This window comes from Brienomyrus brachyistius, chromosome 8, assembly GCF_023856365.1.
Source record: "Brienomyrus brachyistius isolate T26 chromosome 8, BBRACH_0.4, whole genome shotgun sequence".
Lineage (NCBI taxonomy): Eukaryota > Metazoa > Chordata > Actinopteri > Osteoglossiformes > Mormyridae > Brienomyrus > Brienomyrus brachyistius.
In genome coordinates this window covers 5,942,050-5,958,110 of record NC_064540.1, presented here as the reverse complement: position 1 = coordinate 5,958,110, position 16,061 = coordinate 5,942,050, and the positions used below count along the sequence as shown (strand labels likewise).

At 44.1% G+C, this 16,061-nt stretch overlaps 1 protein-coding gene across 9 annotated transcripts in view; it reads left to right on the top strand.

Moving 5' to 3' along the window:
* The first annotated feature begins 13 nt into the window (after nucleotides 1–13).
* Nucleotides 14–16,061, top strand: part of LOC125748054 (transcriptional enhancer factor TEF-5-like) — a 35,987-nt gene continuing 19,939 nt past the window's right edge. For 2 of the 9 annotated variants that reach the window (XM_049023853.1, XM_049023850.1), the window contains exons 1-2: nucleotides 14–336; nucleotides 14,789–15,011. In XM_049023853.1, coding sequence (XP_048879810.1) covers nucleotides 286–336; nucleotides 14,789–15,011 — 274 coding nt within the window. In that variant the 5' untranslated portion in view covers nucleotides 14–285. Of the gene's footprint in view, nucleotides 337–2,183; nucleotides 2,357–2,666; nucleotides 2,854–14,785; nucleotides 15,012–16,061 lie in introns of those variants that run through there. The other 7 variants (XM_049023855.1, XM_049023851.1, XM_049023858.1 and 4 more) reach the window with 6 other exon arrangements.

Sequence of the window (16,061 nt, the reverse complement as noted above, 5' to 3'; positions counted from 1 at the left end):
ATGACCTGCATTCTTTTTGGCCAGGGTGTTTATCTCCTATAATCATCTGAACATGTAAGATGTTCTTGAATGTATAAGCACTCTCTCAGATGATGAGACCGCAAGTATCAGTGATGCAACGTTTCAGTAACTTTAGCTAAATCGGAGCTCAGTTCCTGTTCAAAGCTAGATACGGCTCAGAAACAGAACAAATAAACTCAGCCTCAAACGCAAGTGCAACGGAGGTCGTTTTTCATTTCATTAAGCTACAACCCGAAAATTGAAGAAAGCGAGAACGCCGCGCAAATGCTGTTTCCCGAGCAACGACAACTTAGTTGTCATTTCATGAAGGATAGTGTAAGTATTGTTCAGTGTGTTTAAAATAGTATCAGTGTGTTCGAGACCTGACATGCAGATGGGTTTTTTTTTCCTTAGGTACAGCTGGCAGGAGGTAACTAGACAGATGTCTGGCGTATATAACTTGATTTGTCGAGGACTTTTGTAAAAAGTTTTGTGGATTACTAACACATGCCTGCCAAGATGTTTGCTGTTTAAAAAGAGTCCAAACATAATTCACAGCTGCAGCAAAGATGTGCTGGGCATTAATTGGGTTTATCTGAATGAGTTATAGCATTTTACTTAATATATTTGAAGTACTTTTTTTAAGTTAATGATGTTGAGAGGGTTGGTGAGGCTGATAATGCAGAGTGTTTCTGGGTTTTCGTTAGTTGCCCCAGAGGTGGTTTGTGAGAGCTTGTGAGAAGGTGAAAGTTGATACAGACAGCCACAGAAACTCGCAAGCGGTCGCTTTACGGCTCTGTTGCTGCAGATAATGAGGGGAGGGAGAGAAGTCAGAAGAGGTAGAAAAACCTGTCCCGTGTTTCAGCTGAAGGCGACTTGGGTGAAGGGCGTGTGAGAGCCGCGGGCGTTAATCACCGCTGGATGAACCTGCTCGGGCAGCCGTTCACACACTCAGACACGCCGCTCCGGTCCCTTTGCGCGCGGGTGTGTGCGCGCGTGCAAATTAAATGACCCTGTGTGTGCGTGAGTGAATTTCTGCTTGTACCCACGTGTCTGTGAGCATTAAAAGTATCATGGACAAAGTGTTTCATACATTTATTGTTCGACTTATTTGACTTTTTATGGATTTGAATTAAAAGTCGAATACCTGTAGGCTATAGATGTATCGATTGATATTTTAATTACTAAAAAATGACCAGGTATGAGTTACCTAATAAAAAATATATATTTTTTTTTGAGGCATTCAGTAGTTAAAGGAATATGCAGAGTGTGCATATGCGTATTTTTTAAAGGATTTTTAAATCACTACATTAGGCTAAACATGTGCTCCTTAAAGTGCAGAGGCACTTTCGGCTTTCTGGAATGTTCACCGACACACTCTGAACTTGGAGTCTCGAAAGAAAAACAAAAATGAGCTAAGTCAAGTACTTTTCTTTAATACCTAAATGTAATGATAAGCTACCACAATGAATAACCGACAATTTTCTAAACACTCTGTTTTACCTGTTGTAAGTGGTAAAACTTGCATTTGCAATTATTTCGGCATAAAAATAACTTCATACAAAACAAGCTTTATCCATAAACAGCAGTTCACATGATTCAAATGAAAAAAACAGGTGATACTTGGATATAATTTCTATCCATCTTCCAGCTGCTCTCGCCAGCTAGGGTCACTGAGCCTATCCCAGACAGCATTAGAAACCAGGCAGGGATACACCCTGGACAGGACATCAAACCTTCATACGACACATACACGCACAAAACAGACTATTTAGAAACGCTAAAATACTTGCTTTAGATCGTGAGGAAGCCCATACAAAACAGAGATAACATGAAAACTCCACACACACCCACACAGACAGATACAAACACAGACACCATGCCACCTGGGAAGTAGTTTCATAAAAAATATTAGTTTTTCGTACATTTTTTTTTGTCCCCATAATAAAATGGAGGGTGTATAATACAGCAGTTAGAGGCTTTAGCAATTGCCATTTCACGTGGGTTGATAAATCTGAATGAGTCTTTTCTGAATGTGGCTAAACAATGACGCGAATTTTTTAACTGTAATATGAAGATCTGGCAGATAGTTCAATGGGCGGGGTTTACTGGGAAGGACCCGCCCCCATCTCAGTTGATTGACGCATCGCCCTGACTCCTCCTCCTTCGACGTTTTTTCTTCGTTTTCAGCGTCGGCGTTGATTTCATACCAAACTCATACTTTACATTCCACCTTTACTGTCAAACTGGGGGAAATATTTATAGAAAAGAAAAAGACACCTGAAAAAATAAAGAAGTTTAAATACACGAAAGTTTGACTTTCGCTTTATTTAGGAAAAAGGTTTACCGACTTTAGGTGAGTGTTTATTAAACCCCTTTCTTTGTTTGAAATGTTTTGGTAAAGTTTCGTGCCGCTCGCTTTCCGAAGTTTTCGGATCTTTGTCATTTTTTGCATTTTTTCTCGTGGGACTCCCGTAGTTGGGAGGGAGGAAAATAAGGATAGATGCTCTTTATGTGACTTTCTCCGTGAAAGCGTGGAAGGAATCCTTGCTGGGAAGTCTGATTTATTAAATTTAAAGTAAAACGTGATCTTTGGTTTAATTGACTTTTTTCTTCATTGCCGACGCTACGAGCGCCTTATCATGTTCCTTTCTTTCTCTGTGCAGATTGTCGGACTTGAATCCCCACTGTATTCATACTTTCCACTACTTGTTCGGGGGCTTCACAGACTATTTTTATTATTTTACACGGGGATTGACACAAGGAAAAACAGTGGGGGGACACGCCACAACTGGATGATTAGGCTACTTTGGCAAGCGCTGTTTTTGAAGAATCCGCTTAATAAATTCACAGGTAGGCTAAATGTATTTTCCCCTCTAACGCGTTGTTTATATGAGAAAGAGTACTTCAGACTTTATTTTATCCTTTTATCCCCTAAATGTATATTTGCTGAAATCCACACAGGAAAGTAACTGAATCTCGGCCGCCGAATCGCCAGCAGGTGCAATGTTGCTTAAATAATAAAGAAATAAAAAAGAAATAATAACACTACACGTATTATCAGAATTAGACTCAATGAATTTTATTTTGATACAGTTGAGTGCTGAATGTTTCTAATAGTTAAATTTAGTAATATGACTAGTAATATGTTTTGTGTTTTGTAGCATTTACAGTAAGAATTTTTAATGTTTTTAAAAAGTTACTTTGTAAGACTAACTTTGAAGCAACGAAAGAACACGTTTCAACATAATTTAGTTAGAGCCAGATTGTTTTGTGAATTTCACCGTATATTCTGTTTAAATATTAAACGGGAGGTGAATTACAATTTACATAAGGTTACTTGTGTAATTACTCATACGTTTTAACGCGCACGGAGTTAAAAATAACCAGTTTTAGGTTTGACGTCGGGGAGACATGGTATGGCCATATACTTTCAAATGTTAAATAAGAAAACGAGATGCGCTGCGGAGTGTCCGGCTTGCATGCGGGATAATGGACGCGCACTGCGGTTTTGTGCGCGAAGCATCATGCTAAGATCCGGCCCTGCGAATATTAGACTTTTCCCACTAAAGTGTATTCCCGATACTTTTCAAAACTTCAGGAGCGGTTTCTCAGTGTATCTAGCTGTTCTGAACAGCCCATTAGTTGTTTGACTCAAGATTTGCATGTTTTTAATATTGGTTAAAATTAGTTTCCTACCCCCAGAGATATGCATTCTTTATACGGGAGTGAATGAGCAGACACATAGTTAATTAGGCCTAGTACGAATCACGTTATGTGAGTTTCAACGTTTATATATGTGTTATTAAATCATGCCATGAAAAAGTAAAGTGGAGGTGTTGTGATTTCCAGTTGCTTCGAGTTCTCCGTGTCGGATAAGTTCTGTATAAAACACTAAAGTGTGTTTCACAAACTACATGGTGTCTGGTATACGTTGTCTGGTGTGAAATTTGGAGTGAGTGTCACACAAGTATAAGTTGCCGGTTAGAATTTTTCACCAATATAAGTAACACGCTTGACTAAAGTTTAAGCGTAGATATAAAATTAAAGAATAATCGTAGTACGGTTGCTAACAACTAACAGCTTTAAACATGTTGAGGTGGGCTGGGGCATATCGCAGGAACTGCATAAAACCAGAACTTCCCTGGTGAAAAATTTGGGTAAGAAACACTAACATTAGCTTTGGTTTAAGGGAAGGTCTCGCACGCTTGCAGACGTACCGAACAGCCCTTCTGAGGCAGCATTTGTGGCAGAAATGAATATGTACTTTCTGCCAATCTGGGCCGTGGATGGGAAAAGGGCCTGACTCCAACAATGCCACATCAAAGGCTATCCATCGACTTGCCCGGGGTTTGCGGGTATAAGCTGTGCTGGTGCTGCTCATGAAGGGAAACGCTTTTTTTTCCCAGAGCTAGCGAGCGAGCGAGCGCGCGCGCATGAGAGACCGCGCGCAGATGATAGATGTTTATGTATCTCGCGACATGAGGTCGGTCCGTAATGGAAAAAGGCTGGCGGTGCGGCCTGCAGTGTGTGGATCCGAGGGCACGCTGTGAAAAGACGGAGCGGGCCACGTATCTCTTAAGTGGATGATTCACCCGCATAGGAGGCTTGCGCTTTCATGTAGGTTTAAAAAAAAAAATAAAAAAATACGGGTCCTGCGCGGGAAAACGCGTAGGGCAAGAGCTCTGAATTTTTCTGGAGGAAAACTGTTGGTTTTCACGAATGCTAAAAATGTTGGACCAAGTGGTTTTATTTCCTTTCTTTTTGCGGAGGCTTTGCGGGTCATGTTTAAAGACCTTCAGGATCAACGTACTGAATTTATAAAATTCGAAACGATAACTCCGACCATTAGACCTTTTTTTTTTTTTTTTGTGCTGCAGGGAAGGCAATTTGTTAATTCTTAAAAGTGCTTCTCGTTGCATTTTTACTCTGCGTCCGGAGCCTTTTCTGAATGTCAGGGCTTAATTTCAAAGAGTCATTTTGCAGTCATCACAGGAAACCAGGAAGGGGGATCTTAGTTTTTACTGGGCCTATTATTAAACATCACACCTTCCAGTGTGAGGACACTCCTGTTTTTTAGCTTGACAAGAATATACAGGCTTTTCCAGTTTTAAGAAATATATGTAAAATATAAAAGAACCTCCATGACAATGACTACTTGTCAACAGCAGAAAAACATCCAAAATCACTGCAAATCTGTGGCAGTTTGAACTGATAACTGGATTAATTGTGTGGTGGAATGTCACCATACAGGACTAGTTCAGCACAGATAGGACTCTGTTTTAGGTGCTGAGGTGTAGATTTATACACACTGTGCCATTTCCTCTTAAATGGAAATAGTTCATTTCACTTTTCCTTCCCAGAATGACTTATCCTGGAAGGGATGTTAGTATGTTAACTGTGCCTAGTGAAATATTTATCCTCCTGCGGCAGCTAATTTGCAGGAAAACCTGCACGCTCATTATGGCCAGTGTGTGATGAATAGGTGTGTATAGTGTTTTGCTAGCTTGGAAAGAATGAAACGTCAACCAGGGCTTCAGAGTGAGAAGTCACTGGAAGGGCAGCTGCTTTGTGAAACTGAAGGATTGACTTTTTCTGTCATGGGCCTGTTCTGTAAGGTTATGTTGCACCTGCAATAATGAAAGTCTATGCGAGCTGGCCAGTCTCTCTGTCCATGTGTCTGTCTTGCGTATGGCCACACCTGTCAGGTCAACAAGGCTGGGCGACACTGTAGCGTTTCATTCGGGGAACTCGTTCCTGCTGGAAATGCAGTTTGGGGGTTGCCACCCTGGAAACAGCCTTTTTGGAGCGAGATGTGTAATGTGAAACCAGCAGCCGTAGGCAAGTCTCCAGCTGAAAAACGGACGTGTCAGAACCTATGTCTCGTGCGTCGAAAGTGTCCGCTCAAGGGGCTTTGCGCGTCAATAATCTTTACTCGCTAAAAAGCAGTGAACAGAAATCCATGTCCATAAACGTGAATGTATTGTGTGCCATATCATGAGAATCCCTGCAGCCTGCTTTGGGCAGCTATATGTGTGTTGTGTGAAACCAATAAAGGCTTTCTTCCAGCACAGGACTGAACTGTGATGTTGGGTCAAGGTGCTGAAAAGGTAACTTTAAGCAGAATTACACCCTCAAAAAGTTACCTTTTTGTCAGTCAGGATAAGATGTATGAATCCAAATGACGCTGAATTGCATCATCCTAGAAGCTTTAGTTTCCCGAATCTTTACGCGTTTATTCTCTCATTTATATTATTTATTGGAGAGCATATTCTGGAAACTAACTGATCCAAATATTTGAGTTCCTCAGTTCTGTCTTCTAAGCATCTGTCCAGCTTATTACTGCTGGTTGAATGTTGCAATATTTACATCGAAAGGTCCCTGGCACCAGTTTTTAGTCATCCCAGGATACCGATGGCAAAACTATCTTTGAGAAATTTCACATACCTGCCACTTGAAGAAGGTGATAACTGGAACAAGAGCAATGCAATATTGGTGGATTTAGTCTCCATGAATAATCAGATATGATAGGTAATGTTGCTAATGACTAAAATTGTTGCAATACTGATTTTGAAGTACAAGATTTCAGCTCAGAAAATTAATAAAAATTACTTTGTATCGGCTTCTTATGTTGAACATAACATATGATGTGAAGCCCTAGTGATTTTTTCTTTTTCCAAAATGGCTGACATTCTAGGTTAATGTTTACTGTGTAAATGGGAATCAAGATTTTTTTTTTCCTAACTCATTTGCATTAAGGTCTGCACTCAGTCAATTCTGGTACCTGAGAAAAACGACCCGCTTCCCATAAGGCAGTCGACCGCCTCCTATCGAGCTTTGTGAGCATTTAACAATGAGTACTAAGCGTGTTGCTGTGCGTTGGCAGCTCAGGGGTCTCAGGGAGCCAGCTAGGTGTTTATTAAGTAGAACAAGAAGAAATGCTTCGATACCGATGAGTTTTTCTCTGCCAGCTATTCTGTAAACAGAAGGGTTTAATCCAACCTGAAAAGCACTCAAAATCTCTAATTCAGCCTTTGGCTGTGCCTATGTTTAACTGGCAGGCTATAATTGCATAATTGACAGAATCTGGCAGAATAATCTGTAAAATAACCTATTTAACTCAATAATGAACACTTTGCAAATGTTCTTAATGAGTCGAATTAACTTTTTCCTGTAATGACCATTTCTTTTACTTAAGTGTACTTAAATTCGAGTGCTTCTTTCCAGAAAGTAAGGAACAAATTCTACGTTCTAATTGGGCAGTCAGCCACGAGAAAGGGGCCAAACCTAAACCTACGTTGTTTTAAAATAACTGATATGAGTAATTTATCCAAACAATTATCATAAACATAACTAAAAAATAAACATGACAAGGTACCAGGGAATCCATATATGGCTAGTGTGTGTATTGTCCACTGCTGCCACATTAGCCAGACTTAAGTCACCTTTTTGTGGATACAATCTTGCTGCTTTATTCCTCCTCTGAGTGCAGGTTTGTGGATGCCTGTTTGTGGGCAAGATAGAGAGGTGTTTTTACCTACACCTGTAATTATGCTCGAAGACAATGGCCTGACGAAAGGAATGCACCCTTGACGTGTATGTCTCTCGTGGTTACCGACACAGGAATGATGCCAAGAGCTGCCTGGGAGGCGTGACCCTAGTTGCATCGATGGTCACCTACAAATGTGTGCTATCCAAAGGATGGCTATTGCCCATTTGAAGTATGGCTTCACTGCTACAAAGCCTCGTCGTCCGCAGGTGGTTTGTGTGCGTTTCAGAAGTTGGCCTAGCAGCAATCGGGCCCTCTGCCGATTGGATTAGCGGAATAGCGTGCCGTTGCATACTGTTAACCCTTCGGTCACACAGCTGTTCCCTTTCAGGCGGCTGGCTGGGGCGACAGCTCCGTCACGTCCTGTTCTGTGGTCACATCTGCATGTGCTTCAAGATGTCTGGATCTTTGGCCAGACCTCAGGATCAGTTTTTTTTTTTTAGCTATCGATAAAATACACACCCATAGAGGTCATGATGGAGTTCCCGTAGATTCACTTGCTGCTTTTGTCCCTGATTTGTCGCTTGCTCTCCTGTGTGGTTTTTTTTCTCTCAGAATATCCTTCATCTGTTGGCTGCTGTAGGTCCCTTATCCCCTGCTCATCACTCTCTCTGCTCCTCAGTTAGCCTTGTTGGTACCTCAGTATTCATATCTTCAGTGCCCACTCTCCCAACAGTCCCTATGGAAGCTTTAGAATAGCTTTCCATTTGCTGCTATATTTATTATATAATTTTCCCTCTGCCCTAAATGAGCCCCATTTAGACCTAATCAGAACATTCTGGACTGCTTGATTTCAGACAGTCTCCAGGCCCGACCTGGGTTTTACGGCTCTTTGTTGAACCGTGGTCCCTGGGGATGGCGCTTATGATAAGCTTGCGTTCCAACCCTGCTCCCTGTGACAGAGGAAGGTGCACAGGGAGACCTGCCGCTTGTGAGGCTTGTCACAACACGCTTTAGTGGACGTGAGGAGAACCGCGGCGTGGCACTATGCTGGTGTTTGGCAGTTGTGCTTTGTGTGGCGCGTTGCCGCGGGAACACAGAGGGGAGGGGCTGGGGATTCGGGCCGTGGGGGTGGTTGTCTGTTAAACAGGAATGGTCCGGGAGGGTGGGTGTCTTATCTGCTGGTTGGACTGGGGCGAGTAGAAACACGGGACCATCAGGATTCTTTGATAGGTCACGTGACTTGTAAATCTCACTTGCTGACATTTTGAAGACAAATTAAAGGCTTCTGGAGCTGCTCTGGTTGCAAAATGGACCACAATATAATTAAGTGTAGGACTCCAATCTCTTGTCTAATTCTACGATATCCAAGATGCATATATGACTGTGGAATTACAAAATCAGAGTGATGGATTGCTCACCAAACGTTGTGAGGAATCAAGAATCCTCGGTGTGGTGATCCTAAGCAGAGAAACCTTATGTGAAAGGAAGTTTGGATTGAACTCTTAGTAGTGCTGGAATTTGTGGTTTATAGAAGTGGTTCTCGCCCCTTCCTTCGTAGACCTCAAACTATTCCATATGTTTGTGCTTTGCTCAATTTTGGTGTTTTGATGGTGGAATAGGGCAAGTTATGTTTAATGGCTCGGGGGGGGGGGGGGGAGGGGTCTTAATAATTATGTTTCTGAAGATTGTCTACAGGAGCTGCTAGCTTACAGCAGAAAGGATTTGTTTACCATACTATAGTACCTCTAAGTATATGGGTGTGCAGTGGTTTTGCAGTTTCGTAATGTGTATTCAGTGTTAGTATATAGGCAGTTATCATAAAAAATGAACCTCTTGGGATACTTAGGATAGAGGTTATTGTAAGGCACTCATTTCACAGTCTCGTAATCACACTCATCTGTCACACTAGTTGTTAAACTGCTTCAAATGATGCTGTCTAGTTTATCAGTCTATCAGCTTTGGCCCCTTTGCTTTCAAGCCTCGTGTATGTGTGTGTGTGTGTATGAGAGTGTTTTCTTTCTTCAGATATCTCTGTGCTCCCTGCTTCTATTGCTTCCTGTATGCAATGCCAAAGCGGAAGTAGGAGGATGTTATGGGAGGGAGTTATAGTCCATTAAAGCCAGAAGAAGAGTGGGCCGAGGCAGGGGTGTGTGCAGAGTGGAACCTTGGGTGGTGCGGGAGATGGTGGAGGTTAAGGTTTTGTGTCTAGAAGGTTAGGAGCCGTGTATAGAGGGTGCTTCTTTGTCTAGCTCTTCAGCCACAGTTCTGGTAGCTGCTGCGTTGTCGTCTCTGGTAAAATCGGTGAATTTTTCACAGACGGGAGGAGTCAGAACCAGTTGATTGGCAACCTCCTCATTTTTCCTCCTTCGCGGTGTAAATGGGAAAGATGCCCTGTGATAGAAGTGGAAATGAGGCTTGGTTCTGTCTTCCCTCTTTGTGAGGGCATGGGGGGGGGGGGGGGGGGGGGGGGAGGAGCGAGTCCGCGGTCACTGGTACTGCAGCCATTTAATGGGCCGTGGTTTTGGCGAGAGGGCCGGCAGAGGGGGGCGAGTGGGGGACAAGTTGAGAAAAACCTTTCAGGGACCAAACTGGATATTTTCGAGGGATTTTTCTGTCATTTCTATTAGTCAGGAAAGCATAGTTTCAGATAGGACTGCTTATCGATTTTGTGAGTGAAAAATGCCTTTGGCTTGGTGAGCGCTCCTAGTCCTGTTATCTTTTTAACATTGATCAAGGAAAACTCGATAATTCTTGTGCGCTCTTACGTTCTCTGTGTTGCTCTGTCAGGTCGTGTAGGTGCGGCATGGCTTAAGCTCCCCGGTGCACAGTTGACCCTGAGCATGGGTGCTTCCATGTGTCTGCGCTGATCTTTGGGCCCCAGCCTAAAAATGTCTTCCTTATCTGTAACCTGACCTGCAAGAGCAGCTGCTCCTCTCTGAGTGAGCCTGTTATGCTTTAGGGAGTGTGTGTGTGTGTGTGTGTGTGTGTGTGTGTGTGAGAGAGAGAGAGAGAGAAGGTACTGTAGGTGGCAGTCTGGGAGAAGGGGGGCTGTTACTCTGAGAGCAGCTCAGCTCCCCTCCCACCCCCTCCAGGGGTGCCTTGGGCTAACAAGTGTTACAAGAGTTGCAGCTGCACCAGCAACCCTCCTAACAAAGCCTTCATTCTGGGAGGGGGGCCCTTCACATTGAAATAAGCCTCAGCTGTGGACAGGCAAGAGAAAGCTGGCTTCCACAGAACAGATAAGATGGCACACGTGACTCTATTTCGCGCGAGGGACCCACTCGTGGACCGGCGCCTCCCACATTGTCTGTGACAAAACGGCATGCAGAAGGTTAGCCCCCTTTCGTTTGGGCTTCTGGCTCAATCCGCTAGTTGTCCAGGAGACCGCGTCTGTTTGCGCATGGAATAGTTAATTATCCCGGAATAAATATTTACCCTCTTCTCACTGAGGAAATTGGAGAAATCCTCCTGGCTGCGAGAGCTTATGGACTGTGACGTGGATCTTCAGATCACATGATCGCAGACAGTGCATCTAACTACGAATACAGAACACAACGCAAATCTCTATAGCTGTACACGGTTCTTTCTCATTTGGAGCCAGTGTTTTATGTAGATAAATTTATGATAAATTAGTTTTCAGTGAAGAATGTGTAGTTAGCTAAGCCTCTTCCTTAGTTTGCAGAAAAAGTTTAGAATTTAAGTACACATAGCTAAAAGCACACTGATCACTAATAAAACTCCTCCTTGCTTTGAAAATTAATTATGTTTTTCACACACCTTCTACCAACCCCTTTAATCCCTCTTGCCTCAAAGGATATTTTAATGATTTATGATGATTAACAACAGCAGGGATCCGCGAGTTAGCATAAGCAACTACACTCCAGCAGATCTGGAGCAGAGCGGGTTTTAAGGTCAGCCACTACCTTCCTGGGCCAACCGGGTATCCTTCACCCTCTGTCTTCTCCGGCACTCTCCAAAAATGAGCCCCCTGTGCTCCCACTCCGTGCCAGTGTCTCCCCAAAGGCACTCCCAGTCTCGCCCGACCCGCGCCCCATTCCGAAGACCTTCCCGCCACATTCCCACGGCGTCGGCAGCCCATTCCCACGGCGACCCCCACATGGTCACCTGTTAGGAAACGCATCACGGGGCCTGCAGGCCGTGTAACGCTGATTCATCCCGTTTCTCCTTCCTCGGTGGCCCCCAAGTGCGGTACACAAAGGGTTTAGCCGCTAATCTACCGCGGTCCGTAGTACAAGGGATCTTTTCTGTTATTGTTTGCCGTACGACTCTATACTCAGTCTAATGTGGTTTTATGGCACAATGGGTTGATACAGATGGACGGCTAATGTTGGGGATAATTTACATCCGAAACAAGAACTGGTTTTGTTCAAGACAAAAAAAAATGAATCAAAGGATTAAGCGTGCACAGGGCATTCTCTATATGTTTATGGGGTTTATAACATGGAATGGGCAGCACTCTGGGAATGTTAGGGATTGTGAGTCGACCGGCTTGTGTACACCCTGAGTGTCCAGGACACGGCTTCATGTTTGTTTGAGCTAAAAGATTCCTGGTTAGGATATGACCTGAGAGAGAGAGAAATTGCTGCTACGAAAAAGACTTGTGAATGAGTCAAACTCAGGCAGGGAGACTCCATCTGTGGTGATGGTCGTGATGTATTAGGCCTTAGCCAGTAGCAGCTGGAGTGACTTGCCAGAAACAAATACAGATGTAAGTATGTTGTACCGCATGCACGTCAACTGAGGAAGACTTTAACAGGTTCTCAGCCTTGCAGGAGGGTGCTGTGGTGCGGTGCTCTCTCCTGGTGTGTGCCTGAATCCTTTGCACCAGAAGTCCATGGGAAGAGGAGTGCTTTATGGATCCATGTAGAAGTATTCCACAGTTCTCCTCCCATTATCCTAGTTTTTAGCCAACTGATCCCCATGTGTCGGGTTCAGCTCTGACCAAAAGCTTGGAGCTGCAAAGAAGGGAATAGATTTGTTATTAAAAAAGGGGGAACTGGCATATTTGTTATTAGCGCTTTATGTGGGTAACGTGATCCGAGCGCTAAACCGAGACCCAAACTGAGCCTTGTGTAACACTCTTGACTGGGCTCGACTGGCCCATTTGTGCTTCCTAAGGCTGTGGCCGGCTGGTGCTGAGACCCGGCGATGCCTTCCAGCAAAAGCAGTGCTGGGATTTCCAGGCCCGTGGTGGACGCCTAAATTGGTAAACGTCCCCTTCCCGTATTCCCCGGTCCACATGGCTCCCCTAGTCTCTTGTCCTTATTTGGGCAGAGACTCTGAGCAAAAGGAGGCGGGGGATGAGGGGGGGGGGGGGAGGGGATTCGGTGGACACCAGGGAGATGGCAGAGGAGAAACAGAGATCCCGGGGCCTGTCTTAATAAGGACATGTGAGGATTCCAAGCGCCCCCCCCCTCCAGTCTCCGAACCCAGGCACACCACAGAGCGGGAACTTAAAGTTCCCTCCCACAGGCTGGCCACACGATCCTGGTAAAGACGCTGCTTTAAGGGTTTAATATAATGACACAGACATTCTCTATTAGCACGTGACCTTTGTCACAGTCTTCGTGACCGAATGGTCTCCCTCACATATACTCTTACTGCTCAGTTCTTTTCTTGCTTATATCTTCTTTCTCTTTGTCTGGCTGATGTTCTTGCACTCAAACCGCAGATCAGGGTGGCATCACTGCTGTTCTCTTTAATCACCCAGCTGCTTTTGTTTATCTATAAATGCCCTGGGAAAATTTGCCACAAACACAGGCCTCAGTCCTATGTATGTGTTTATATAGGAATTATTTTACATTTTTCTTTTTTCCTCCTGCCCCCATTTCCAATGTGAGTGCTTATTTTTATGCTACATTGAGGGAGTGAGTTGATCTAAGCAGTGATCTATCCTTGGACTGGATGGGATGGATTTTATGCAGACGGCCTTTGGAATATTTCAGCTGGACTTTTACAATTAATTAATTTCTTTCTGGCTGATTTTCTCCAGTTGTTGTCCCTCCCGAACACCCCCCCCCCCCCCCCAACACGACCTCCTCTTATAAGAGCCACAGAACTTCGCTGTGTAAAGGCAATCGGACTGCTTCTCGCGATCGCTGGAGGTTAAATGTGTTGTCCGGTGTCGGCCTTCTCAGCTGGCATCGGCTCAGTCCTGTGGTTTATGGAGGATCGTTTTTATATATTTCTTTTTTTATTAAGCAGACAAAAACAACAATTACATTTTGTGGTCCTTTTTCAGAAACAATGCCGTTCTGTACAGACGGATTGAAAACTACTTAAGATCACTAACTAGCTTCAGCCGTTACCGTACCGCATGGAGGCACACTACCATACCACAGGAATTCTTTTTATGGCATGTGCTTATTAGTAAGTTTTAGACCTCATTGTATAATATTTCAGTTACATTTGTCTTGTGGTCATTTACCAAGACTTAAATAAGTACAGAGAAAGGCTGAAGTTGGTGATTTTTAAAAAAAAACATTTTACGTATACATCGAACGTGTTGAAAGAATTTATTTTAGAAGTACAGGCATGCTTGGTCACCTAAGTAATGGGTGAAAGCGGATTCCAGTTTGCATTTTCACTCTTTAAATGTTTAACACATCATTGTGGTATCGTCCCAGTGCACATTAACGCAGGTAAAGCCCCTTAATCGTCTTCACTGAAAGACACCATTACCGTAAAATGTTGAGTAGAGGAGGCTGGTATTTTTATTTATTTTTTTTTTTTTTGGGGCATCAGCTGGACAGTTTGTCGGTTAGTGGCTTGGACACCTTTTAAGTGTCTGCAGTCAGTGGAGGTACTTCATACATGGAGAGGGCAAGCAAGTAGAAGGATGAGTAGGGCTAGGTAGTGACTGCAGGGGTGCATTGCGAGCCAACACTGACTGTTGTAAGCATTGTCCTGTTTGTTTCTGCATTGTCGCTGCCTCTGTTGAGCCAGGCAGAGATTGACAGGTCGTGGTAATCCCACGGGTATTAAAGTTCTTCCGTCATTAACTGCAGGTGAATCCTAACATGCACACTATCTATAACCACAATGCTATATATATATATCGTTTTGGTTTACTTCCTATTGCACTATTTCGCAGCTGTTGTTGTGGGACTTTGCACACTTTTTTTTTCACTCACCTGTCACATAAAGTGATGTGATTTGATGTATCTCAGCCCTTGTTTGTTTGAATAAAATCCTACACAATGGCTCTTTCCCACATCTGCACCTCTTCGTTTCGTTTAATTACCCTCCCCCCCCCCACCCCTTCCCTCCCAGCAGCCCCAGGGGGCCTCCGTCACCATTGCGTCTAACGAGTGGAACGCGAACGGCAGCCCGGAGGGGGCGCTGGAGGAGGGCAGCGATGAGATGGACAAGACCATGGACGGGGATGCCGAAGGCGTGTGGAGCCCCGACATCGAGCAGAGCTTCCAGGAGGCCCTGGCCATTTACCCACCCTGCGGCCGGCGCAAGATCATCCTCTCCGATGAGGGCAAGATGTACGGTAAGGGAACCAGCACTTTGGAGAGGTGGGGAAGGCGCTCGTCCCTCCATGGCCTGCCCAGGGCCTTTGCCGGCAGGAGATACCTTACGAATCTGAGTATTGTTTACAGCCGGACTGTCCTAGTTCATTTTTTTTCTACATTGAACACTCAGCAAAGTTGCTCAACACGCTGTACGAATCTGGAAGGTTGTCTTGCCAAGATACACGCACATGCAGGCACACACACTCATAGACGCTAAGCTAAACATTGTGTAATATGCAGTGTTTATTACCTAATATCAAAAATAAGTCATGTAATAAGGACCGACTGTTTTTTTTGTAAACTCTAAGTTGTGTGAATTCTTTCATATTCCAGTCGAATATCCTGTGTGAAATGTCATTCCTGCAACCCAAACCTATGTGAAAATATAGTTTTCAGTGGTTTATCACTCCTAAAACATCCGGCTATGTAGGTTGACTCTGGGGGAAATGTGTACCTTTCATCTGGCGTTGGTTTTCTTTAAATTACAGCACGTGTGTGTCTGTGGTTGGGATGGTGATTTTCAGAGCATCGTGTTTGTCCGAGTTCTGAGACGTTATTTGTCGTGGCCTAGAGAGAGTCCCCTAATAATGCTAATGATGCAAACGTCACGGGATCTGCAAGAGGTCACATTTGAGCAATGACACGGGACACGCAAACTGGTCCGTCCAATGACGACAGCAGCCTCGGGCCGTGACACGCCACCACTGTGACTGCCAGCAGGTGTCAGATCCATTAAAAAGCTCGCAGCCAGCTTGCTAGCAGAGTCGAGTCCTGATGAGTGGACTCGCTTTACTGATCCGGGAGATGTGTAGATAAAGGAAACAGCAGTTGATGTAATTTTTTATTTTTTTTTGTGCTTGCTGTGTCCCTAACCTGTTTTTCATAAACATCTGTGGATTCCTGAAAAGTATCCCGCAGGGAAACGCACATGTGCAAAAATGGCAAGAGGGTCCTTTAAGTAGCTGTGTTTCTGAAGCGCTGTCTGGCTTGAAAACAGCCAAAGCAGGAGGGGAAGATGGCATTTTAGG